At 30.3% G+C, this 27,631-nt stretch overlaps 5 protein-coding genes across 6 annotated transcripts; 4 read left to right on the forward strand and 1 right to left on the reverse strand.

Annotated features, from left to right (window-relative positions):
• On the forward strand, positions 2,037-2,389 carry LOC109342684. Its single transcript, XM_019580643.1, has one exon. The coding sequence runs from the start codon at positions 2,102-2,104 to the stop codon at positions 2,303-2,305; it is 204 nt and encodes a 67-aa protein (XP_019436188.1). The 5' UTR covers positions 2,037-2,101; the 3' UTR covers positions 2,306-2,389.
• LOC109342695 lies at positions 5,551-5,854 on the forward strand. The gene has a single exon (XM_019580654.1). It carries the CDS (start codon positions 5,567-5,569, stop codon positions 5,768-5,770), a length of 204 nt encoding a protein of 67 aa, XP_019436199.1. The 5' UTR covers positions 5,551-5,566; the 3' UTR covers positions 5,771-5,854.
• Positions 8,483-10,102, forward strand: LOC109361005 (nucleolar and coiled-body phosphoprotein 1-like). The gene is made up of 7 exons (XM_019606316.1): positions 8,483-8,591; positions 8,704-8,852; positions 8,928-9,029; positions 9,196-9,211; positions 9,517-9,608; positions 9,702-9,763; positions 9,997-10,102. The coding sequence occupies exons 1-7, from the start codon at positions 8,483-8,485 to the stop codon at positions 10,100-10,102; spliced, it is 636 nt and encodes a 211-aa protein (XP_019461861.1).
• Positions 11,391-16,196, forward strand: LOC109355937 (uncharacterized membrane protein At1g06890-like). The gene is made up of 7 exons (XM_019599232.1): positions 11,391-11,882; positions 12,670-12,821; positions 12,940-13,148; positions 13,220-13,313; positions 14,102-14,268; positions 14,426-14,596; positions 15,587-16,196. Exons 1-7 carry the CDS (start codon positions 11,654-11,656, stop codon positions 15,858-15,860), a joined length of 1,296 nt encoding a protein of 431 aa, XP_019454777.1. The 5' UTR covers positions 11,391-11,653; the 3' UTR covers positions 15,861-16,196.
• On the reverse strand, positions 18,868-21,778 carry LOC109355945 (auxin efflux carrier component 2-like). 2 transcript variants are annotated; one of them, XM_019599254.1, is made up of 7 exons: positions 21,353-21,778; positions 20,524-21,259; positions 19,926-20,205; positions 19,720-19,805; positions 19,343-19,500; positions 19,036-19,112; positions 18,868-18,943 (listed from the first exon to the last, which is right to left on the reverse strand). In XM_019599254.1, exons 1-7 carry the CDS (start codon positions 21,749-21,751, stop codon positions 18,877-18,879), a joined length of 1,803 nt encoding a protein of 600 aa, XP_019454799.1. In that variant the 5' UTR covers positions 21,752-21,778; the 3' UTR covers positions 18,868-18,876. The 2 variants fall into 2 exon arrangements, with proteins under 2 accessions (XP_019454799.1, XP_019454790.1); XM_019599245.1 differs by having other exon boundaries at positions 20,524-21,778.

Here is a 27,631-nt window from a genome sequence, read left to right on the forward strand (position 1 = left end):
GTAATCAATTAATGTAATTTCGGGAGCGACTCTAACACCATGAGTTTTTAGTAAAATATATAAATTATCCATTGTTTTTTTTATACCTACATTAACCTCTAATTTTTTTTTATATTTTCATTACACTTGTGTATAATCTTTTGAATAAAAAATGTGATAAATGAAATTTAATTAAAGTATATTGAGGAGACAAGTCCAATAATATATGAGTCAATATCTCTTTATTATTTTTGGTTCGTTAGATATAATATAAGAGCAATTTATATAATATCTCTTTAGAACTTTTGATGCATTTTGTAACAAAAAATAATAAATATACATTGATTTGTATATTATTTAGATTTGTCTCCATAGTGTACCATGTTTTGCTTAAATTAATTGCATTTATCATATTTGTTAGTTTAAAAGATTATACATATTTCTCATGCATTAGTAATTAATATACTTTAAGTATAAAATTAGGGAGTTTGTGTAGGTGTAAAAAAGTGATAAATAATATATATACTTTCATCAAAACTTAGAATGTGTCAATTTGCATGATACGTTATGATTGGGATGGAAATATGCTTCAGGAGGGTGTTTCAAATCAACCAGGCCTGCAATCATTTTGCATAATGTTTTTTGCTAAATCATTTTTACTTTGTTTTCAAGGGTGTTATGTATGTTTTTGTTTTGGGCCGAAATTGTTTCTCCATACTTTATTTTCTTCATTTTATAATTATAACGTTGGATATGGTTAATAGGATCAGCAATGAAAACCAAACTTATTGGAAGTCTTCTAAACTCAACCTAAATTTAATCAGAGAAATCCATTGTCATTGGATTCAGATATTATATGAGTTTATTTTTTTGGATTCATATTTAGTATAGTTGATATACTACCTCAAATTCACTATAAGCTTGATTGGCATATGTAAAATTATGAAATTGCAACATTATGAATATAGAATACTTTCTTATTGTAGCATCAAGAATAATACAGGTTTCGAGTGGGCTCTTGTTTGATTCAGGTTAATCGAAATCTGATTGGTCAGGATTGTAATATTATTTTCAAACCCCCTGAATTCGGGTTCTGAATTTTAGATTTAGGTTGAATAAACATAAATTCGACCCTGATCCATCTCATTATCATCCTAATTGGTTCGTATAGAAATAAACTAATTATAGTTACAAAATTACTATAAATTAATAATTATAGAATAAATAATTAAATATTTATGTAACTTGGAAATAATTTATGCATTTAAACTTTTTATAAAATAAAAATAGTTAATATATTTTACATAATTAAGTATTTACATAATATTATCTCAAATTATCATAATTCATTATATTATATAGTTCTAAATATAATTTTAAAATATTAAAATTTCTACTATTTAAATCGAGCATCTCTGTCACTTATAATGATTATCTAAATGACTCGGAACGGTTCAAAAATTAAATTATAAATTTTGTTATTTTATACAAAAGCTAAGTCAATTCATTCTTATTCCATGAAAAATTTCAGTAATAAATTAAATATAATATTAATTTCTTGATAGATAAAAAATAGGAAATATATTTCTTACATTGATAAAAAATATTGAATTATAATTATTCTTTTCTCCCACAGCGTGAAAATAAATAAAAAGGTTCAATATAAATATGTTTTCTTTGGTAAAATAATAATTTTTATTTACAGAAAATAACATTATAAAAGAAAATGGTATATTCTACTATTTTATCTTCCTACCCATAAAAAATGACATATATCAAAAAATAATATTTTATTTATTAATGATTGATTTATAAGTGAGATATATTTATGAGTAAAATGATTAGAATGAGAATATAATATGAACAGGTTGAAATGAAGGATTTCCCATTATGCTTTTTTGTTGCTATTATTCCAATATACATTTCCCAACAAGGAAAACAAACAAAGCGTTTTCACTATAAATAAGACCAACTAGGTGATTTGGCTATAACACACATGACTCCTCGGCACAATTGTGATCCTCCCCATTGCTCTAAGCCTCAACAAACTCAAAAAACACTAAAACCCGAGTCGAGTATCAAACCGAATAAGTGTTATATAGAAAACAGCCTGAGTGGAAAAATGTGGTTGTTATGGGTTTGTAAGGAGGAAGAGAATGAGCTTGGGAGGGAAAAAGCCCCTGGATCATGCCCTTACTGTAGAGGGAAAGTTGAAGCCATTGATGTTGAAGGAAAATGGAGGTTCTGCTTCTTGCCCGTGTGTTTCAAGATCAAGAGAAAATATTTTTGTACTCTTTGTGCTAGACGTTTAGAGTTGAATTTCTAGGCCTCATGAGCCATCATGCCAAGCCTTCTTGTAAATAGAACTTAAAGTGTGTAGTCTTTGATTATTGATCTATCTTTTATTGCATGATTATGGTCATTGAATTAAGGAGATGAATGAGAACCATTGCAACTAATTTGTTAAAACTTCCCATTTTCTTTATTTGTTGCACTATGACTTTTATGGCTTTTCTTCTCTTCTCTTCTCTTCTTTTTTCTGTTATATTTCTTTTTGGTTCCAAGCCAGAGTGTGTAACCACAATGAGCACAAGGTTAATGATGGATCCATGAATTTTAGATGTCATACTTAAATTTATATTACTAAATATATAATATTTTTCTTGATAGAACATATTTTTGTATAAACATATATAATCAATTTCATATGGGAATTAGTTAATTATTGTGATTTAATAAAAAAACATAAAGTCAATTACAATTATTATTCAACATTTAATATATGAGAAAATGTTTCAATTAAAATTAGAGGAAAAGAATGTATGAAATGCTAATGTAAATTTTTTATACAATAGACATCATTTACTATTAATGTTAAGTCACTATTGATTCTCCAAAAAAGTAATACATGTAAATAATAGATGAAATATTAATTATGTATAAATTTTTACACTAACAATTTACATATTAGTCTCTTAAAAATAATATTAGAGTCATGTGACAATATAAAAAAAACATATAATATTAATATAAGAGCATAACGTCACAACAATGAAATATCAATAGGAAAATTTTGACACCATACTTTATAATTTTTCATTAAGAGTTTTCATATTTTAAAAATACCGAATAGTTTTCTTATTTTCAATTATAAAAATGTATTGATAATCATTTATTTATTCATTGGCCATACTATTTCACATCATATTGTCCATAATATTCATAAACAAAAAAATCCAACTGTATAAGTTTTGTAAATGAAGATTAATTGTTCCCAACTTTGTGTTTAATGATGTTTTAGTCCAATAAAATTATAATACCTACTAAATTTTTTGAGTAGTGTAAAATATATATGTTAATTTTTATTAGGTATTAAAATTTTATTTGAACTAGACAAAATTAAGATATGCTTTTCGAATAAGTAATCCTTATTCAAGTTTTGTATACCTATGGGTATACAACATGTTCCTTTATCTCCACAAGTTTGATAAAAAGATACAAATTTAAAACCCATTTCCCACAAGTTTCATAAAAAGATACAATTCTAAAAATCCATTGTCAAAAAAACACATCATTAGTTTAATAATTTTCAAAGTTGACGGCCTACTAATAAAAGTTTCACATTAAAAAAAATATGAATGATAATGTTGAGTGAATTGAATCAACTTCTAATATTGGTTAAATGATATAAGGCTCTACTAATTCTTTATGATCAAAGGTTAAGAATTTCCATTTCTTAGAACGAAATTTATTAGGAGGGTAACTATAAAACTCAAAAGAGATTAGTTCCTTACTATAAGATGAATGAATATCATCCCAAAAAAATGTAAGAAACCATAGTGTACCATGTTTTGCTTAAATTAATTGCATTTATCATATTTGTTAGTTTAAAAGATTATACATATTTCTCATGCATTAGTAATTAATATACTTTAAGTATAAAATTAGGGAGTTTGTGTAGGTGTAAAAAAGTGATAAATAATATATATACTTTCATCAAAACTTAGAATGTGTCAATTTGCATGATACGTTATGATTGGGATGGAAATATGCTTCAGGAGGGTGTTTCAAATCAACCAGGCCTGCAATCATTTTGCATAATGTTTTTTGCTAAATCATTTTTACTTTGTTTTCAAGGGTGTTATGTATGTTTTTGTTTTGGGCCGAAATTGTTTCTCCATACTTTATTTTCTTCATTTTATAATTATAACGTTGGATATGGTTAATAGGATCAGCAATGAAAACCAAACTTATTGGAAGTCTTCTAAACTCAACCTAAATTTAATCAGAGAAATCCATTGTCATTGGATTCAGATATTATATGAGTTTATTTTTTTGGATTCATATTTAGTATAGTTGATATACTACCTCAAATTCACTATAAGCTTGATTGGCATATGTAAAATTATGAAATTGCAACATTATGAATATAGAATACTTTCTTATTGTAGCATCAAGAATAATACAGGTTTCGAGTGGGCTCTTGTTTGATTCAGGTTAATCGAAATCTGATTGGTCAGGATTGTAATATTATTTTCAAACCCCCTGAATTCGGGTTCTGAATTTTAGATTTAGGTTGAATAAACATAAATTCGACCCTGATCCATCTCATTATCATCCTAATTGGTTCGTATAGAAATAAACTAATTATAGTTACAAAATTACTATAAATTAATAATTATAGAATAAATAATTAAATATTTATGTAACTTGGAAATAATTTATGCATTTAAACTTTTTATAAAATAAAAATAGTTAATATATTTTACATAATTAAGTATTTACATAATATTATCTCAAATTATCATAATTCATTATATTATATAGTTCTAAATATAATTTTAAAATATTAAAATTTCTACTATTTAAATCGAGCATCTCTGTCACTTATAATGATTATCTAAATGACTCGGAACGGTTCAAAAATTAAATTATAAATTTTGTTATTTTATACAAAAGCTAAGTCAATTCATTCTTATTCCATGAAAAATTTCAGTAATAAATTAAATATAATATTAATTTCTTGATAGATAAAAAATAGGAAATATATTTCTTACATTGATAAAAAATATTGAATTATAATTATTCTTTTCTCCCACAGCGTGAAAATAAATAAAAAGGTTCAATATAAATATGTTTTCTTTGGTAAAATAATAATTTTTATTTACAGAAAATAACATTATAAAAGAAAATGGTATATTCTACTATTTTATCTTCCTACCCATAAAAAATGACATATATCAAAAAATAATATTTTATTTATTAATGATTGATTTATAAGTGAGATATATTTATGAGTAAAATGATTAGAATGAGAATATAATATGAACAGGTTGAAATGAAGGATTTCCCATTATGCTTTTTTGTTGCTATTATTCCAATATACATTTCCCAACAAGGAAAACAAACAAAGCGTTTTCACTATAAATAAGACCAACTAGGTGATTTGGCTATAACACACATGACTCCTCGGCACAATTGTGATCCTCCCCATTGCTCTAAGCCTCAACAAACTCAAAAAACACTAAAACCCGAGTCGAGTATCAAACCGAATAAGTGTTATATAGAAAACAGCCTGAGTGGAAAAATGTGGTTGTTATGGGTTTGTAAGGAGGAAGAGAATGAGCTTGGGAGGGAAAAAGCCCCTGGATCATGCCCTTACTGTAGAGGGAAAGTTGAAGCCATTGATGTTGAAGGAAAATGGAGGTTCTGCTTCTTGCCCGTGTGTTTCAAGATCAAGAGAAAATATTTTTGTACTCTTTGTGCTAGACGTTTAGAGTTGAATTTCTAGGCCTCATGAGCCATCATGCCAAGCCTTCTTGTAAATAGAACTTAAAGTGTGTAGTCTTTGATTATTGATCTATCTTTTATTGCATGATTATGGTCATTGAATTAAGGAGATGAATGAGAACCATTGCAACTAATTTGTTAAAACTTCCCATTTTCTTTATTTGTTGCACTATGACTTTTATGGCTTTTCTTCTCTTCTCTTCTCTTCTTTTTTCTGTTATATTTCTTTTTGGTTCCAAGCCAGAGTGTGTAACCACAATGAGCACAAGGTTAATGATGGATCCATGAATTTTAGATGTCATACTTAAATTTATATTACTAAATATATAATATTTTTCTTGATAGAACATATTTTTGTATAAACATATATAATCAATTTCATATGGGAATTAGTTAATTATTGTGATTTAATAAAAAAACATAAAGTCAATTACAATTATTATTCAACATTTAATATATGAGAAAATGTTTCAATTAAAATTAGAGGAAAAGAATGTATGAAATGCTAATGTAAATTTTTTATACAATAGACATCATTTACTATTAATGTTAAGTCACTATTGATTCTCCAAAAAAGTAATACATGTAAATAATAGATGAAATATTAATTATGTATAAATTTTTACACTAACAATTTACATATTAGTCTCTTAAAAATAATATTAGAGTCATGTGACAATATAAAAAAAACATATAATATTAATATAAGAGCATAACGTCACAACAATGAAATATCAATAGGAAAATTTTGACACCATACTTTATAATTTTTCATTAAGAGTTTTCATATTTTAAAAATACCGAATAGTTTTCTTATTTTCAATTATAAAAATGTATTGATAATCATTTATTTATTCATTGGCCATACTATTTCACATCATATTGTCCATAATATTCATAAACAAAAAAATCCAACTGTATAAGTTTTGTAAATGAAGATTAATTGTTCCCAACTTTGTGTTTAATGATGTTTTAGTCCAATAAAATTATAATACCTACTAAATTTTTTGAGTAGTGTAAAATATATATGTTAATTTTTATTAGGTATTAAAATTTTATTTGAACTAGACAAAATTAAGATATGCTTTTCGAATAAGTAATCCTTATTCAAGTTTTGTATACCTATGGGTATACAACATGTTCCTTTATCTCCACAAGTTTGATAAAAAGATACAAATTTAAAACCCATTTCCCACAAGTTTCATAAAAAGATACAATTCTAAAAATCCATTGTCAAAAAAACACATCATTAGTTTAATAATTTTCAAAGTTGACGGCCTACTAATAAAAGTTTCACATTAAAAAAAATATGAATGATAATGTTGAGTGAATTGAATCAACTTCTAATATTGGTTAAATGATATAAGGCTCTACTAATTCTTTATGATCAAAGGTTAAGAATTTCCATTTCTTAGAACGAAATTTATTAGGAGGGTAACTATAAAACTCAAAAGAGATTAGTTCCTTACTATAAGATGAATGAATATCATCCCAAAAAAATGTAAGAAACCGAATTGATTAGATTTAATTTAGCATGCTATAAATGAAGCGACAAAATGTAGCTTTTATTTATAATTGTGTCAAATATTGGCTATGGTTTAATATACTAAAAAATTAATGATAGTGTGGGCACTTTGCCAAGCCTAGGAATCACGTGGGTGGCATTTAACACCTTGAAAATTGGGTTTTTGTCTGAAGCTCTTGTTCAGTTTTGAAATCGAAGGTTGTTGACAATGTGAGTCAGAGAGACTTGTCTCTAGTCTCAACAACCATGATACTTCCTTGTTTCCCACTTTACATTTTTACTATTTTTTTTTGTTGTTTTTGTTTTTCTATTTATAATAAACAAAGCCCTATGAAAAGTTATTACTCTCATGAGTGTTACTCTAAGATCAGCTCTTCTACGTGTCTCAGTGTGTCTCAGTTAAATAAAAAGTTATCATGTACTTGAAAAGAAAAATTAAAAATAAGAATATAAAGTAACATTTTTATACTATTTGGTGGAATAAAATTAGCTTGGAACATAAAACATGAAGTTTTGGGGACAGAGGGTTATCAAACTTGTCCGATTGATTATGACAACTATTTTTGTATAAGATATACCACTTTGGACTTATACTATTTTTTTATGTGTCTCGACGTTGATCTCAACCCCATTCTTCATGAAAGAATAAGAATGAAGTTTAGTTTCTTCTTCACTTAATGTGAATAAGCTTTTTCTTCATATCAACACAAGATCTTACTCCTCAGTATAGTAGGATTATTTGAAAGTGGTAACTATATTTGGTAGAACGCAATCTTTTCTATACGCAACTTAATATGTTTTTACAAGGTAATACAATAGTAAAAGAGTATTAATGACATTTATATTACTCAAAATGAATATTAATGACCGTAAGTCCATAACTCATATTTTTGTTTGGTTCTTAGTTCTTACATATAATGAAATTGCCATTGTGTGCCCGTAACTCAATTGATCATTTATTTCTGTGTCCTTTTGCAAGTTTCAGAGATAAAACTTTATCACTATGGGTTATGGCCTAGTTATGTTCGTTCAGCATATGTATGAATAAGAAAAAGCTTTCAGAAACTGATAGAACAAATACCCTTAACTATGAAAATGTACTCAGGTGACAGCATATACTAGGACCCACTTTGCTTTATTTGGCATGCACCAACTCTGCATTCTGAATCAGCCTCTTCTGTTGCCATTATGATAAGCTTCGCTTGGACCTGCTGCCCTTCTTCAAAACCCCACCTTGGTTTGGCCGCACCTGTGAGCTCGTGGCTACTACCAACAGTGTATGAAAACTATGAACAATGTGACAGATAAGTAAAATGGTAATGAGTTGTTGCATCAGGTAATGGTTGGAAATGTGAGAAATGTTTATTTGGGATATTTAGGGTGGTTTATGGTGATGAAACCCTAAAAAGATTCTAAGAAAAGAAAAAGACCAACTTCTGAAGAAAATGGTCAACAGGTGGAAGAAATTAAGGCTGATGAGGAACCTAAGCGCAGGAAAGTGGAAAATGTGAATGAATCTAAGGGAGAAGAGGGGTCAGCAAAAACAAATTCAAACCTAGTAAGTGATTTAAAATTTTAAATACTAATAGAAAAAGTTGTGGTAAGCAGTAAAGTTGATGGTGATGAATTGCAGGAGACATCTAAGGAGCAAGCTAATGGGAAAACAAATGGACACCTTGAGAATGTTGGGGACAAATCTTCTGTGCAGAAGTCTCAGCAAAAGGGATCAGTTGAGGTATGTCATAACCAATAACTATTCTCTGAATATGTACTTGGTTAATAGACTCTTGAGTTATCCTTTATCATTGTTTTCGAGGAAAATATGTTCTTTACAGAGAATTAGAGCATCAAAGAATGGGATTAATACTTGAGTAGAATGTTAAACTTACATATTTTTCCAGGTTATGGTGTTTGTTGGTATCCTTTTAATCCAAAATAATCAACCATTATAATTTCCTATATGTTTCTCCCATGTCTATAGTTCTTTTTCTCTCCCATATCTACCAACTGTTTGTTGCTCCTTTTGTGGTGTTTACACTGCTTATTAGTTTTTTTTTCTGTCTTCTTATTCTTCCTCTATATCAAAACGTTTCTTCAACCATGTACCCAAAAAAATATTTCTTAAGTAGTTTTGGATTTGTATCAATGTGAATTTAGGATTCCAATTAAACTGGTGAAGCTTTTCATAGTGGGATTCTTATATTTGACTATGATATTTGCAGCAAACATCAGCGAAAAAGGATTTCAACGAATACAAGCTGACCAAGTAGAATTTGCAGATGAAAGGCTCCAGGATAACTCTTACTGGGCAAAGGTGTGAAAATTTGATAGTTTTTCCATGCATTTGGTGGCTCAATTTTTGTCTGTTGCATTCTCTAACAAAAATGTAATGATAATCTATCTGCAGGATGGAGCTGAGAGTGGTTATGGTGCTAAAGCACAAGAAATTCTTGGCCAAGTTAGAGGAAGGTATGTTATATCATAATGGTAGTTTATGTAGAGGGCAATTTTAGAAGTTACTTTAACTTTTCCAAGACATAATTTTATCATCCATGATGTTTAACCCTTTTATTTACTCACTGTTCATATTTCATTCAATATAATTTAGTTAACATATATCCAATTTCTCTTCTATAAACATTTTATCATTGCCTTTATTTGTGTGAGAACATTTTGTGACATCTAATTTCTGTCTCATGCAGGGATTTTCGTCATGAGAAAACCAAGAAGAAACGTGGAACATATAGGGGAGGACAAATTGATTTATATTCTCACTCAGTAAAGTTTAATTATTCTGATGAGGAATGATTGGGAAGCTTATAGATTTCTTTTGGCACTAGGGAAATTTCTAATGTTTTGTTACTTCAACACTATGCTAAAGATCTTGTGTTGTCGTGATAATTTTGGATAATTATATTTTACTGAAACAAATATTATTCAATTGGACCACTTGTTATTACAGTGGTTTTTTACATTTATAAATCACTCTGCTCGCTTAATGCATCTAGTGTTGCATTTACTAAAACAAAATACACAATTCCTTCGATTTTGGAAATTACTCATGGCAATAATCACACATGTAAATTTAATATAAATTGTAATAAACTAGAGTAAGTTGCTAAAAGAGTGTTTTGCTACTTGAAAAGAACAAAAGATTTTGGTACTTTTTACAACAAAAATGGTAGACTTGTTTTGACTTGTTTTTTTATATGCTAGTGATTTGGATGATAGGTAAAGTAAATCATGTCAAGTGTTTATGATGGGATCAACTGCTATATCATGGGCATCAAAGAAACAATAAGTTATTACCTTCTCCACAATAGAAGCCAAGAAGTTCATAGCTCCCGCAACTTCTGCATATCAAACAATTTGGTTAAGAAGAATTCTTCAAGAGTTACATTCTTATCAAGATGGGCCTACCGTGATTCATTGTGATAATAGTTCAACCATCAAACTTTCCAAGTATCCAGTTCTACATGGGAGAAACAAGTATATAAATGTGATATCATTTTCTTTGTGATCTTGTAACTGATAGAACCAACAATATCATGACCAAGGCTCTAAAGCTGGAAGCATTTGAAAAGTTGTCTGGATTACTTGGAGTTTGTTCAAGCTCAGTTTTGAACTGATTGATAAATGACATTCAATTTAAGGGAGAGTGTTAAGATATTTTGTTGTTTATTTTTCTGAATAAATTCCTATTTGTTAGCAAGTATGTTGCTTTTACTCTTATAGTTTTATTAGAAGAATCTCATGTTATTAAGAGTTGTTATAGGTAGGATTACTGATTGCTTTACTCTCTAGTTTTCCAGTTACTTGCATTGTATTTAACTACACTTCAAGTCAATAAATGATCACTGAATTCTTCAGGAAAAAAACTTGTTAGACCATACTATGAAGAGTGAAGAGCCATAAATAAGATATCATATTTCAAACCAAAATTTTAAGATAATATTATAAGTATTTTCCATTTATAAAATATACTCTTTCCCTTATATCTAATAAGATGTTGGATTTCACACTTGAATAAACTAACATGCACCGTTGTACTCATTTGTCAACCTCTTCATTTAATTGGATGGATAAGTATACCAACTTAGGATGTAGCTTTGCCTCTCACCATTTCCACATCTCTTATATTATTAAGCAGCGATGACAAAGATAAGTATATTAAGTTACCCTTTTCAATACAGTAGGGTCCCAAAACTACATCGTTTGGTCAGAATAATAAAATGGGAAGACATCCTTAAACAACACTGTGAAACGTTTGTTTGGTAACTAGAATATGAGGTTTTGTCGCAATCAGTTGCCGACATCTACTATATTCCGCCATCATCGGCACATTCCACGTGTCCATGCATGTCCTTTCTCTCAAGTTTTATTTTTGTCTTTTACTACCTTTTCCTTCATTTGCTAATATTTGATACTTTGATTTCAACTCAAACACATTTTTCTCTCACTCTCACTGCAGCAACTGAACCCCATTTGATTTCTGAGGAGTGCCCTCTTCTAAAAATGTGGAATTTCTTATTAACCAAAAATGTCAGAAAGATTCTCAAGCGTAAAGATAGTGATGCCGGTGAAACAGGTACTGAAAACTTAAACACCCTTTTTTAGAATCCTTTAGTTCAACCCTCAAGTGTTTAAAGTTCTTTCTTTTACTTAGCAAAACCATTTTTTCCTTCTCTTGAATAGTGAATGATATAGGTTTTAGATGGTATTTGCTCTGTTGTTCTGCTTCACAATGCAGCTTGGAATATCCCCCTTTATCCATTTTGTGTTTATTACTGTGTTTCACTTCACCTGTACTGACATCGACTCTTCTTGCAACATTGTTTCCTTCTCTGTCTTTCAATGTGGATTCATTGATCTGCCTCTCCTTTATGTTACTAATTTACTCACCATACTATATTTATGATTCCTACGCTAATAGCCTAATACTTATTACTCCCTTTGCTCCCTTCCTTATGTTTTTTTATGTTTAAGGTTATGCAAATAGATTAGGAAATCATTACATGATGTAAAAATTTACTTGGAAGCTGCAATAGTTAGTATAAGGGGAAATGCTAGGGACACACTGGATTGTATTGGAAAGGAGAGAAAAGAAACAGAGAGAAAATTTACCCTTGAATCACAGTATTCATACCAATAAACACTATAGCTTTCATTCAATCTGGTCCACTTCTATCACATTTGTAGTTAGATATGCTGACTATGAGATTTGCAAGCTTTTTTCAATGTCGTTTAGTTAGTTGTCTTTGGGAATACTTCACATATAAGAATGTGAATCTGAGGCATAGTTGATGTTTTACTTTAATCCATATCTCTTGTCAAACCCTGTCCTGTAGTTGTATTACCTTTTCTGCTCATTGCAGGAAGAGCTCTGGAGGACTTGAGAGCTTCTCTTTTTAATGAATTCCATTCCTCAGAAGGTGCAAAACGTCCGCAGAAGCGCACAAGTGGTCCAGCTGCAGCACTGTTCTTTAATTTTCTGGTTGCAGTTGGTATCATTTTCATGAACAAAATGGTTTGTTTTTTCCTCTTTTCTTTCTATTTTGTTAAGTTGAGTTTTGTGTTGAAGTTTCAAAGTGGCATGATCTTAGATGCTGACTTTGTTGGTTTTTCATTTTCATTTTTTTATTCAGGTGCTTCAAACTGTTAAATTCAAATTCCCTATACTTCTCTCGCTAATTCACTATGTAGTGAGCTGGTTCCTGATGGCTATACTAAATATGTTTTCTTTGCTTCCCGCATCTCCTTCCTCAAAGACAACTCACTTGTCTGCTTTGTTTAGTCTTGGATTTGTCATGTCTCTATCTACTGGTCTTGCTAATGTCAGCTTGAAGTATAATAGGTAACCCAACTTTTCATATATTCATTTGAAGTATTTGTTTTCTACTCTTAATTTAATTTCTATATCTTCAGTGTTAGTTTCTATCAGATGGCAAAGATTGCAGTCACACCTTCCATAGTTATGGCAGAATTCCTATTATACAGGAAGAAGGTTTCTTGGCCTAAGGCAGGTGCACTCACTTTGGCTATGTGTTAATGCATACATATTTGATTGTAATAAATAGGAATGTATTATGTGAAATTAAGTGTTGTATAACGAACTCATTTGAAATATCTGCATATGTTGTTCTATGAACTCCTGTAAGCATGGCATACCTTTTAAGTAAAATAACATGCTTCATATAGCTAATCTCATCCCTTCATTATGATGTAAAGTGCATGACCAAACAATAAAGCAAGTATGTTTATTGAACCATCATAAATCCTCACACCTCTTTTGCAACTGTATGTTTGTGAAAGATAGCTGAATGCCTCTTTGAAGTGATTTCACATGACATCATATGTACTTCTGATGACCTATGAGTGCAGCTCATAGTTGTAGTGACCAAAAGGGTCTAGAAACATGGACCATAGTTTTAGTATTCGAGATTGAAAATCTTCTGTTAGTTGTGTAATCTTTAGTGATTATTAGCATCATGCCAGTTCAAAAAATTGTTTAATTTAGCTAGCCTATGCTCTCTAGCCACACCGTTTTGTGTATTCTATATTTCAGAAATAAGTTTCATGTTGTTTTCCCTACGAAATTGAAATACCGATTATAAGTGATGGGAGGAAGGCTATAGGCAATTAAGTGTCAAATATGGATTAGCTATCTTAAAACAAGCAATTAAATGAATAAAGTCTTCACCTTTAGGAGCCTTATAGTTTCTTCCCCGATTGACTCAATAATTTAGAACTTATGTGCTTATCTTATTTTAGATGGAAATGCTTACTGTAGGAATTGAAACTTTACAGGCATTAGCATTAACAGTGGTATCAATTGGTGTTGCTGTTGCTACAGTGACTGATCTGCAGTTCCATTTATTTGGTGCCTGTGTAGCATCGGCATGGATTGTACCTAGCGCTGTGAACAAAATCCTCTGGTCCAGACTGCAGCAGCAAGAGCACTGGACAGCTTTGGCGTGAGTAACTCATTTACTTATTCTCTTGGCCTTTCCATTGTAACTTATATCTCTATTTTTGAATGTCATTGATCTCTCCTCCCAATTCCCAATGTTTATTTGCATCACAGAATCTTTTTTCTTCTTGCAAGTGCCTAATTTTTAGACTGGTCAACAGGTTGATGTGGAAAACAACACCTATTACTTTAATTTTCTTGGCTGCTATGATACCCTGGTTAGACCCTCCAGGTGTACTTTCGTTTGATTGGAACTTCAGTAACATGTGTGTTATCTTCTCATCAGCTATCCTCGGATTCTTGCTTCAGTGGTCCGGTGCTTTAGCGCTCGGGTAAGTGACATGCATTATTATTCATAATTGTTTAATTATTGTCTGTAGTTTCAGTTTCAAATACTAGAATGCATAGAACTTATTCTGTTGAATGGTAAAGGGGCCACTTGTTTATTATTTTAATAGATCGTTTTAAGCAAGTTATAAAATTTAGTGCTGATTTAAGTCATTCTCGGTTTTCTCTTTTGTTCCTTTCATGGTGGTACTTAATGTTGGGTGTGAAGAATGCACGCCAAATTGCTATTTCAAAAGTTAGATAGTTAGTTGTTAGCACTGGTGTCTATTGAGGAGGAATAACCTTTGTTTTCTCAATTAATAAAGCCAGGCCAAGAAGCCTTTGGTCACATTTGATACAAACATTGTTTCTCATGTCTAGTATATTACCAGTTTACTTTCAGCAAGAAAGTTAATGGTCCAAATCACCATTACATTAATTATCGGTTGCTTATATGATTTTTGTATTGGTTGCTTATATGATTTTTGTATAGGTTGCTTATATGATTTATTTTAAATATTTACACATCTTTTTTATTTATTTATTAACCTTATGTTCTTTTATTTAGCTTATACATCTCTAGAGACTTGACAATTTCAATTTTACTAGATTTTTTGCCAAGTCACAAATTATTTTAAATTCATTGCAACATGATGTTGCCGACATCCATGATGTGAATGAGCTAAATTATTTATGGAAGCTGAAAATTTGAGTAGTATGGAGTTTGTAGGCATCACATAGTTTAATATTTATGCTCTAATATGACCGTACACTTGGTAGCCAGAAACACAAGTAAAAAAGCAAGCTGGTAACAATATTAACTTAGGTCATTTAGGAAGAGTTTTAACTTACCATTTTCCTTGCTGAGAATTTATTGAGGTTTATTATTTATGATGTCCTTGGGTTCGATTTTCTATATAACATTTGCAACATTTTGGTATACATCATTGTTGGTTTCCTAATGTATCTTCTCTCTTTTTTCTTGCAATGTAAAGTGCTACATCTCCACTTTCACACGTTGTTCTCGGGCAGTTTAAGACATGCATTATCCTCCTGGGAAACTATTATATCTTTGGATCCAATCCTGGCATAGTCAGTATCTTTGGTGCATGCACAGCTATTGCTGGTATGTCTGTTTACACTTACCTTAATCTGAAGCAGCATTCAAACATGATATTTCCTGGACAGACCTCCACGTTATCAAAATCTAAACATGACAAAGAAAATGGCCGCGCCCATGATGGACATTACAGCGGAGAATCCGTCTAGAAAATTCCTAACACTGCTTTACATGAGTTAATGTGACACATTAACCGATCATTTTTCATTCTTTCTGTGACTTCTACATTTCGATCTAACCATTTTGGGTGTTAATGAGGATGTGTGACAAATGCTTATACATGTACTAGGACACATGATTCTATTCACCTAGGCAAAAGCTGGTAGAGTTGGAGCCCCAATATGTAAATAAATTATTTGGTGGATTCTTCAATAGAATTACAACTTTCTCTGGCTTCTATAATATGAGCTACTGCTGCATTTTTTAATTGTAGCAGAACTTTTAATTCTGCAGTTATGTCAATGAGGAAAGAGGGTAAATCTCAATTTTTTTGTAGTAAGAATAGAATTATACTATCTTAGCAATTTGTAGCACTTAAAGCCCTTTCATATATATATATATATATATATATATATATATTGTTACGTATTGGAGAAAAACTATGATCTTCTACTGTTTTATTGGTAACTGAGGTTAGGTTGGTGCTTGAACTTTGTTCACTAAACTTCAATCAATGTGTAGTATATAGTATATTCTCAGTAGGGACTTTAATCAATGTGTAGTAGAGCTGTAGAGTAATATAAAAAAAATGTTGCACCATCCTGAGATCCTCATTCTCCACATAAGTTGGAATTTATGTGAGATAAATTGCTTATAATTTAAAGGGGAAAAACCATAATAACATTTATGTTAGAAGATAACTGCTATACTTCATTAATTTGATCTAAAATAGCAATCTAAATTCATTGATGTATATATGGCTAGTAAGCTTCCTGAAGAAACAAGTACTATAAATTATTCCACTTGTGAAAAGTATCTAATTTAACTATCTTGAAATATTGAAAAGCACTTGTAGTTTGAAGTATTGAATGTGCAATCAGGATCTTTTGTAGATATACCCTGTTCTTAGACCTTGTGGCTCATGCACAATGACTTAAAGAGATGTTTACTGTGCATACACAAGAAACACATCATTCACATCTTAGGAGGTATGTAGCATAATCAACATGGACATATGCCAAAAAGAAATGTTCTATAATTTAATGTTAAAAACCATATAGATCCTATAATAATGGTTGGTCGAATGGAAATAGATTATACTCTCAGACAAACTTGTGAGACAGGGTTCATAGAGTTATCACATTGTCTTTATCACATTAACTATACAAATACTTTTATATTATTGTCTTTGTCACTAACACTTAAGCATAAGTAATATGCTTGTAAATATGCATAGACAAATGTATTGTAAACACATGCATCTAAATTATAAATTGAAAACGAGTACATAAGCACATGGACCAGAGTTTCTGCTGTCAGTGGATGCATTATGTCTACCCTAGTGTTTACACAAACTGTTAACAATCTTAGTTTATTCAACAAATGTCTCAAAGTACCGGGAACTAGCACAACCTTCATGTGCAATGCTGCCAATCCCAATCTGTTATCTTTCTCAAAGTTTTAACTAATAAAATAAGAAACATATTTAATATAATGTAGTATAGGTAGAATTGTAAACATAATCATTAATGTTGTCTTGATTTTTTAAGTAGTGAGATAAAAGGAAATTAAATTATTTTCCTAAAAGACACTTACTTTGTGACGTTGTATATTGAAAATTAATAAGACACTTTCATTATGGTGCTTGTATATTTACATAAATTATATCATGATCCTAATAAGAATGGATCATCTTGATGAAGTTATAAGGGACCTTAGCACATGCGATGTTTCTGATCTAATCCCATAAGTTTGATTAATGGGTATTTTTCTGGTCATGTTAAAAGCAAAAATGATTCTATTCATACCTCTCATAAATTCATAATGTATCTACTTAGGATTACGATTTAATCAAATTGTCCGTTTGAATAGTTAAGAGCTCTTGTCTGTCATTTCCAAGAAACTTGTTTGGTCAACCAATACATTTTTGGTTCGCTCATTCTAATTTTCCCCCACCAATGCTAAAATGACAACCATGTTAATGTACAAATTATAAAATGACAATCACATGTTCAACTCAACCAATTTAAAATAACATTTAGCCAACCAACCAACTTTACTCGGTTTTCTATTCTAATTTTCCATGAATATTACCCCAAAAATTATGTACATGAAGCCAGTAAACATTTACCATTTTTTATGTTGAACAAGATCCCAATGAGAGTATTTTATTCATCAAACTCTTTTGAGGAAAAAATATCTATTTGTTCTTAAGGTTATAAGTTCGAGCAGTGAAAGACTCTCTTTTATAGGAAATAAAATACTGCATGATAGTTAAACTGGTGGATGATACTCAGTATATATATGGGCTCGGGGATATATATATATACGTATGAATATACTGAAATATGTCACCCACAAATAACCATACAATATTTTATTCCCTACAATAGGGAGCCTCTTACGACTCGAACTTATGACTTCAGGGACAAATAACATTGATATTCTCATGAGTCATTACCAGTAAGCTATAGACTCATGAGAATAATGACTATTTATCCCTGAAGTCATGAATTCGAGTTGCAGGAGGATCTCTTTGTTGAGGAATAAAATAATGCATAAGTATTTATTCTTTCATCAAATATTATATTTGTTCTTTCATTAAAATATTGTTCATCTGTTTATAGTTGAACACTATTTAACTTATTTTTTTATATCCCTAGATATTTTATCTTCTTCTCTTTTAAGCTTGCTCAAATAAAATCAAAAGTACAATTTATTTAGATCTGGAATTGATATCAGCAGACTATAGAAGATTTAACAAAAGGAGCAATTTGCTACATTGATATTAGGGTTACCAAAAATAAGACAAAAAATTTGACCTGCCTAATCTCATGTTTTCCTATCTAACTGAAGTGATTTTTCCAAATAAAAATAGATAGACTGTAAAATTGAAACAATTAATACAACTTGCACTCTACTATATATAGTAATTTAATATTTCCTTGACTAAAATACAATATCTTCTACAACTCCTTCGGTCCATTTTGCATGCCATGAGATAGATTAGACTCCAAGAAGCACGTAGTAGAGTATTGTTATGGGCAATGCTACTAGCATTCCAAATATAACCCTGCACATATTGAAAATTAAGTGTGCCTTAAATTCACATAATCACATTGCACATAACTATATGCATTTTTTAACTTAAAAAAAAAAGCTTACGCAGTGCTGAGTATATCTGCGTGGAGATTGTATTCTTTGGCAAACACAAATGGAACAATACCTTGGGGAAGAGCAGCCTGCAAAAATTAAATGGGGTGTCACACATATGAATAACTATATATATATATATATATATGGTTTAGGAACAAAAATCCTCTCTATTAATGAAGAGACATACATGTTTTTACACTTATTTTTACTGGTAAAAGTGTAATTTCATTATATTCAAAAGGATAAAAGTGTCATTTAGAAGTTGCACTTTACTTTATTTATTAAAATTGATAAAGAAGATTTAGTTTAATTGAACCTGAACAATTGCAACATGTAAAAGAACTCCACGGAGACCGATGCCTATGGAGGTTGCAGCAATGACAGCTGGACCTGTCAAGAACCTAACAGCCATAGAAAATGTAGCCACAGATTTTCCACATGCAATGATCTTGGGTTGTAATGCCATGAACAAACCTGCTTAAGAAAGCAATATATTAAAAATGGTTTCCATGCATATAATTATAAGAAATTTCTTTAGCACACATGGATGTCATCGATTTAAATATCCTAAAAATAACTTCTTTATTTGTGAGGGTAATGTCTGAGACCCCACTAGTTAGAAAGTTCATGTGTGCACCATTTTTTATTGGAAGAATTCAAAAGTAGTGAGATTTGAAGGTCCAAGAAAATTACCTAGACTAAACATGGCCATTCCTAGACCAGCATCAGACAATATTGAGATGGAACCTTTTACAATAGTTGGCATTTCAATGTGCCACCTGCATGCATGCACAAAACCAAATGATTAATGAAGAGCCCTACAAATTAAAGAAAAGAACAAAAAAACAACATTTTACCTATAAACAAAGAAAATAGAGAAAAGATTATGGGACATATACCTATAAGATATCAGAGACCATATAAGTCCCAAAAGACTTGAGTAGGTATTAGGATTTCTTATGAGTTTCCTCCAAACCATGATGAGGATGAGCCTTGTCATTACACTAGCTGGTGGCATGTTTTGCTTTTTGTTTGCATCTCCTTCTTCCATATCCACCTTCTTCTGGCATGTATATGGAGACCCACTTGTTGGAAATTTGGTTCCTTCTTCAATTTCAAGCTCTCTCTCCTCACTTCCTCTACGACCAGGACTCATGTTCTCAATTAATTCATGCACAGCTGCATGCAAAATATATGGAACATTCAAAATTATTTCCAAATGCTTCTATAAGATTTTTTTTATGGGGTTTGTAATTAAAATCTATATGCAAATACTATAAAGACTAAAGAGGGTAAATGGAGAAAAAGTGAAGAAAAATAACATATTCAAAAGGGTCTTACTAGGGGTCATTAAAAAAGGGTTATTTTGTACACATCTAAGCTTAACAATTTACTTTATGAAAAAAGGGTAAAAAGGAAATAATAAGAAAGAGAAAGTATAATAACAATGTTTGGAAAAATAATTCTCATATGATATGCAAGTGATTATGAGGTTACCTTTTGAGGCAACAGTTTCTTGTGGAATAGGTTTGGAAGGATCAATGTTTCCAAAGTCAGTAGAAGCAGCTCTATTAACTGCATGTCTCAGATTCCCTTCAGAAACAGGAGAAGCAGTTGAACTCCAAACAAACATGTGTAACTCCTTATTAGGAGCATTTCCATTGCTATCTTTCTTTTTTGTGGCACCACTTGTAGACCCTGAAAACATTGGATTTGGTGGTGGATAAGAAGAAACAGAACCACCACCATTATTAAAAAGCTCACCACTCATGCTCCTCCCACCCCTCTTCTTATGCATCTTCAATGTCTCCTCTTCAAAATTAGAAGTCCTAGGTGTTGCCCCTTTTGAAGATTGCAGTGAATAAACATCACCACCAAAACCATTGCTTTGGAAACTATTTGTGTAACCATGTTTTGGACTAGGTGCTCTACTATTAAACATGGCATAAAAATCTGTTTGGTTAAAACTTGAAGCTCTTGGTGTTGGTTCTCTTGATGACTGAACAGAATAGATCTCAACACCAGTGAGATTTGAAGCTCTTGGTGTCATAGAAGTTAAGTGTGACTTGTTGAATGAAGATATCATAGATGAAGCTGCTGATCTTTTTACCACAACATGAAGTTTTCCATCTTCTCCTATATCAGCATCAGTTTGAAGTTGCTCTCTACCATTGAGTGAGACAACATCTGAATCAACCCTGAATGAGGTTATTGACCCTGCAGTCTCAGGGAACTGTTCTGTTATGAGAAGCTTAGCACCTCTATATTCAAACATGAACAACATAAGAGTGTACCATATAACACTTTGCAACACAACAATTTGCACCATGAGTGTCCCTGAGAAATCACCATACATGGCTTTTAAAAGAGGGATTCCCATGACCAGTGTGTTTGGTAGAGTTGAAAGTGAGAATAGGGTAATGGTCCAATCAAGGCTACCACGTTTTGTGAAAGTGTTCCATAGAAAAAGAGCACTCAAAATCACAACTTTTTGAAGAGAATCAGCTGCTATGAAGTGGTAGTTCATAGCATAAGGGTCATTGGTTGATATGAAGTGAAAAGAAAGGAGTGGAACTGCAAATACAGCAACAAAACGGTTTATACCAGAACATTGATCAGGTGTGAATATTTTCCACCACCTAACTGAACCATATGCTAACATCATAGCCACATATAGTGGCACAATTGCAGCAAAAACATCATAAATGTCCTTACCAGTAATCATGGTTAAAGCTAGGTGTATATGGTAGGCAAAGGTAGATAGAAAGATATATGAAGCAGAGAATTTTGAGAAAATGGATTGGTAGTGTTTAAACTGGACAAGAAAGAAACATGATTGTGAATGGAACTCTCATGAGAAAAGGAAGTCAAAGAGATTCTAATCTTTATTATTGGTCCTATCTTATAGATGTGTTTCTTCACTTGTATTTGAACTAATATTTTGTTTTTTTACATTTAACAGGTAAGAAAGTGGCACCAGCTTAAGTTAAATGGGCTCATAAACAAGAAGGAATTCACCAGATTCAAAGAAAATAATATAAGATTTTAGTTAATATATTTTTGTTTGAACCAAGCGTATTCCCTCATGTAAGTAACTAATATCTCTTTCGGGTGTATGGTTATCCCTCCTAACAAATATTTTTTCCAGGAATCGAACTCTTACCATTTTGATGATTATCCTAGAGATATAGCGAGTTCTTACACCATCAAACTAATGTCATGGTATTTTATTTAATACCTATGAATATATGATTGATTATATATGTATAAGGCTAACTCGGCGGCATTGTAGGCGTTGATGCACATGTAAGTGAGGCAGTATTGAGTGATCTGCGGTAGCAGCAAAGATCTTTCTGCAAGAACCTTATTATAAAAATGCTACTAGTGTTTTTGTTCAGACATAAATGAACTGACTCAGTTGTGCAAATTGCAAAGATGCTAAAATCTAAATGTTGTGTGAACACTACAGTACGCGCTTCATGAATTTTTAGATAATATAGATTCTCCCACGTCACTTATTTGCCACACATCTTTCATATTTGTTCATACGAATACTGCAGAATTAGAGCATATAAGCATATTGTATGTAAACCGTAAAAACCAGTGTTGTAAGTTGTGTAAATATAAAAAATTTAATTAGGACAAACTAGACTATGGATATCATCAAAATTATTATTTAATTATCAAAAAAATTATTTCTATTTTTATGATGTTTTTTTGTACCATCAAAGATATCCTCTTACCTTTTGGTAAGGAACTATTGGTTGATTGGATTAGAGGGGAGATCCGCGAAGGGAGTATCAAAAAATAAAGTAATAGGCAAAAATAAGGCTAATCATTTTCGAGGTGTATAATTGTTCTTCCTAACAAGTGTTGCTCCAAGGAATTGAACTCTTGACCTTATGCTCGTCCTGAGATCTAGTATAGCTTTACAACTATACTTTATTTCTATTTTTATGATTTACAAACACAAAATTATGATGTTGAACTAATTTTAATTTATGTGTCAAACACATCCTAACTATCTCTTTTAATATAACCTGAAATATATGTAATAAGGTTGTGTTTAGAATAAAAAGTAGAGTCAAATTATGTTAATATAACTTTTTTGTACAATGGGTACATTATTAATTATTCATATGTCTTCTTTTATTTTAGAATTGATGATAATTAACAAAATGTAAGATCAAAATATATGTATTATTTTCTCTAAAAAAATTAGTACATTCCTAATACTCAATGTTTGAGTAGATCATTCATGAGTCACAATCTTATATTTTATTAATATAAAAAGCTTCTACAAATATTTATTAATTTCCCAAAGATATTCTTAATTGATAATTGATAATTGATAATTGAGAGTTAAAAGGGTATATAAATCATTTAACATAAAAAAAAATAGATTTCAGAGTATAAAATTCCCATTTGATCCCTCCCATTTCCAGAGAAATTCCTCAAAATATCATTCATCACACCATATGAGTAAGTCGCAGCTTAAGTTGATGATTTTGCACTGCTTATCCAGGTCACTTTATGACTATGGCCCATAGAATATGCGTCTGAAAAGGGACATGTAGCCCAACTAAGATTACCATTCAAAACGGCCCATTAATAATGTTTTTCTCGGTATTTTTTCTCAATTCTCAATCAAAATTCAGAATTTGATATTTTTATTGATTTCAGATGGAAAAACTACAAAAGTTTCATCATGTTGGCAATTCATGCTAAATTTCAAAATGACTAAAATGCACTTTGGTTCATTATGTATTCCAATTGTGATCGCCATGTGGCATTTTGACAAGGACTCTTTAATAATTAAAATAATTTCTAAAATATTAAAATTAATCAATATTATTTGATAATTAATTGACCCTATTTTATAATCATACCGTATTCCTTGTTTATAAGACACCACACAAAAAAAAGCCATTAAGTTATCAGGTAAAGAAGAGAATTCCCCATTTGTTTCGCTTTTATTGTCCCTATCATAAATAAAAAACTTTGAAACAATAATACATCAAATATGGATTTGATATTACAAAGCATGTCCCAAAATATATATATTATATTAATAAAAATATATATATTATATTAATAAAAACATGTCATATCAATTAAAAATTATTTTTCTGTTTTTGCTTTATTATTATTAGTATGATGCATGATTTAGAATAAGTGATCAAATACTTATTTTTACTTGTATTTTTAATGACAAGAATGTTATTTCATCCATACAAGATAAAAATATCTTAATATATTACTTTTTCCATTACTTTTGTAATACTTGTCTCTGAGAGGATCCCAAACCCATGATCACGTAGCCTCTATGCATAAGAGCTAGCCAATAATATAGGAAGTTAGTGGGGTTGGAATGATTGATAGTGTTGTGTTTCTTCACAAATTGTTCACAGTGCATAATTCGTTCTGCTGAAAGTGCACTAGTTGCTGCTATAACAGGTTGACATAGCTGAGAACTTATCTAATGCAATTGTACCAGCAACTTAGCTATATATTTAATACATTAGCAAATTATTCAATCTAGATGCAAGTTTCAGATGCGTTCCTTTTGATAAAATGCTAGTAACTCTCACCTGGGCCAACCAAACTAGAACTTTCACCATTGGTTCCTGTTGATAAATGGATACTAATGAATATTGCTTAGTGCTTATTCATTCCGTTGATTCTACTCATTTTTATGTCACCTCAAATTAAGTACACTAGATCTTAATGGTTATAATGGACTACATATATCAGTTATTATTTGTTTGAAAGATGGTCAAAGTGGACAAAATACATTAGTTAAAAGATAACTGTTATCTTTTGTCTAATTTCAACATTCGGATATCAAAACTTTCCAAGTTTATAACATTACTCATTTTAACATCAGTTTGGTAATCAATGTTAAATGTTGATTTTAACCAATATTAAAAAGCTTTTCTGCACTAGTGTAAAGATCATAGAAAACAAAGCAATAGGGTAAACCCCGCTGCTGCTTATGGATGATACTTATTAGTTAGTTGCAAATACTACTATGGTTGTGATGGTAACGATGATGATTATGATGATGACAATGGCAATATTGAAAGATTGTGGTGATGGTAACAATAACAGATGGTGTCAATATTATTTTTTTTATAAGTAAAATATGTATTAAAAGGCACATACGATGTCAACTGGAATATAAAGATGAGTTAAATAGACTAGAAGTTAAATATAAGACGTTTGACTATGATGTAATTTTGTTTGTATTATTCTTCATTAGACATATCTACTTATAGAATTATAATTTTTAAGGTGGAGAATAGGAATTAAAAAATGGTTTACTTTATTTATATTATAATTCTTAAACTTTTGTTTCTAATTTTAAATTGAATTCAAATATGATAATCAAATTTAAAAGACCCATTTTTTTGGAAGTGATCCTCATTTACATCTCTAATCATACCTTATAATTTTACTCTCTTATTTATCAAGTGAGTGAGTGAAAACTTCAAAACCAGAAAATGTATTTTAGTTGTGAATTTATATCTTATGGAATTAAGGTTATACTAGCTCTTGTTATATAAAGTAATTATTGTGAAATAAAAGTTAACTTTCATAAATATTTGAATCATATATTTAATTAGGTTAAGAATGACAGTTATGTATTTTGATTATAAAAAGAAAAAAACCAGTTATGTACTTTTTGAATCCTATTGAAACATGAATATACTTATAGGTACTCAAACAAGTTGCAACAAACCATGTGAGCATTACTATATGAGAAAGAAGGTGGGCGATGGTCCACAAAAATGAATGTTATTTATTGAATTATTTTACAAAAACTCTAACTCTTCATGTGTGGAATGCATGTGATAAGTTTCAAATACAAGACAAACAAAACATAAGAATATAATATGTAATGAAATGGATGCATGTTCATTTTAATAGTACATAATGACAAACTTCATTGGATACCTTACTTGTTAGAATTCTCCCTCTTCTAAATTATCATTCATTTTTAAAGTCACCAATTCCTAATCTACATTGTTGATTAGAGGCTCACGTCTCTCATAATGAGTTAGTGAGACTGCGATGTGTGGCCTACCAAATAGGGGCACTAGTGACTAAGAAGGTCCTATATATTCTTTCATGCATAGGATTCTTATCCGTGACTAAAGAAAATGGTCTTAAAATCTATCCTACTTTTGTATACACTCATTCTTATATGGAATTAACGTATCCTACCATAAAGGGTTTTAGAGTTACAATTGACCTATGCATGGACGGTGGTAGTACTACCTACCAATTTATTTTATAGGGGTTTTGGATGTCAACGAGAGTTTAAAATGAGTCAGAAATAATAAGCCTTTCTTTTTAGCTTTCTATGATTTCAGAAGAAAAATGAACAAGGCATCATTACCTTTTATTAATGATTTCTACCCATGCATAATTAATCATCAACTTTAAAGTTAGGTTTTTTATTTCTTCATAATTTTTTATATATTCAATTTAAAATCTATCAAAAAACTAATAACGACTAGCAAGACATTGGTTTAGTGGTGTATGAATTGCTACATCTTTAGGATGACCAAAATGTTAATGGTTTAATTATCGAGAATAACATTTGTTGAGAGGGATAACTATGAATCCCGAAAGTGATTAATTTCTTAAACACAAGGTAAGAGAATATCCTTAACCATACAAAAAAAACAAATAACAGAAATCCTACAAAACAACAAATATATGAAAAGTGTAACCTAAAAATCCTAAACTAATTATGTTAAACTTCATAACCTAGGAAAAAATATCAACATCTCTACAAATATGTGAGACCATCTGAACTCTATAAATATTTGCAGCTATAATGAATCTTATTGCTGATTAAGAAAATTATAACTAAATTTACAATGGAGCCTAATCATTACCAACACTTTCATCGTCACATATTTCTATGTCCTTTAATTTGAGAATATTTCCTTAAGCATCTGTAAGCTAAACTCTTTCCAATTACTCCAAATTAAGCAAGCAATACCCTATTCCTTCACGAAAAGGTAGTATGAAATTTCACAAGTCTAAGTAAAGTGCTCTTCCTAACTATCGATTACTCAAATATTATATATTTCTCGATGCCTTTAAGAGAAAAATACCATTGTATACCTGATAGTTTAATAATGTTATTCATACATATGATTTATGCATCTAATTATGAATCATGTGCTCAGACATCTTTTGCTTCTTAACAATTAAATTATCCACATTGTATTTTCTAGTCATTGCTATCAAAAACGGCATAGAGTTATTTGATCTGGATTTAAATCTAAGCTTTTGTGCTTTGTCATTTGTATCAATTGTAATGGGCAACACGCTCTCGGAACCTGTAAGGAATATGAAATAGACTAATTATCTATATATTTTTATGTTTTCTATCTTATTTGCATGCATGAAACGACAAATTAAAGTATTGAATGGCAAGTGAGGGAATTGAAGGGGAAAAAATGCTGCTTTTGTAGACTACAGTTCAATTACATGTTGTGACTTCCACGTTTTATGGAGACTTAGAATCCTCTAAGGATACATAAGCCTTTTATATTTCAAGTGAGATCATGTCGAGTTATGACTTTAG

This window comes from Lupinus angustifolius, chromosome LG01 (genome assembly GCF_001865875.1).
Source record: "Lupinus angustifolius cultivar Tanjil chromosome LG01, LupAngTanjil_v1.0, whole genome shotgun sequence".
In the NCBI taxonomy this organism is placed as follows: Eukaryota; Viridiplantae; Streptophyta; class Magnoliopsida; order Fabales; family Fabaceae; genus Lupinus; species Lupinus angustifolius.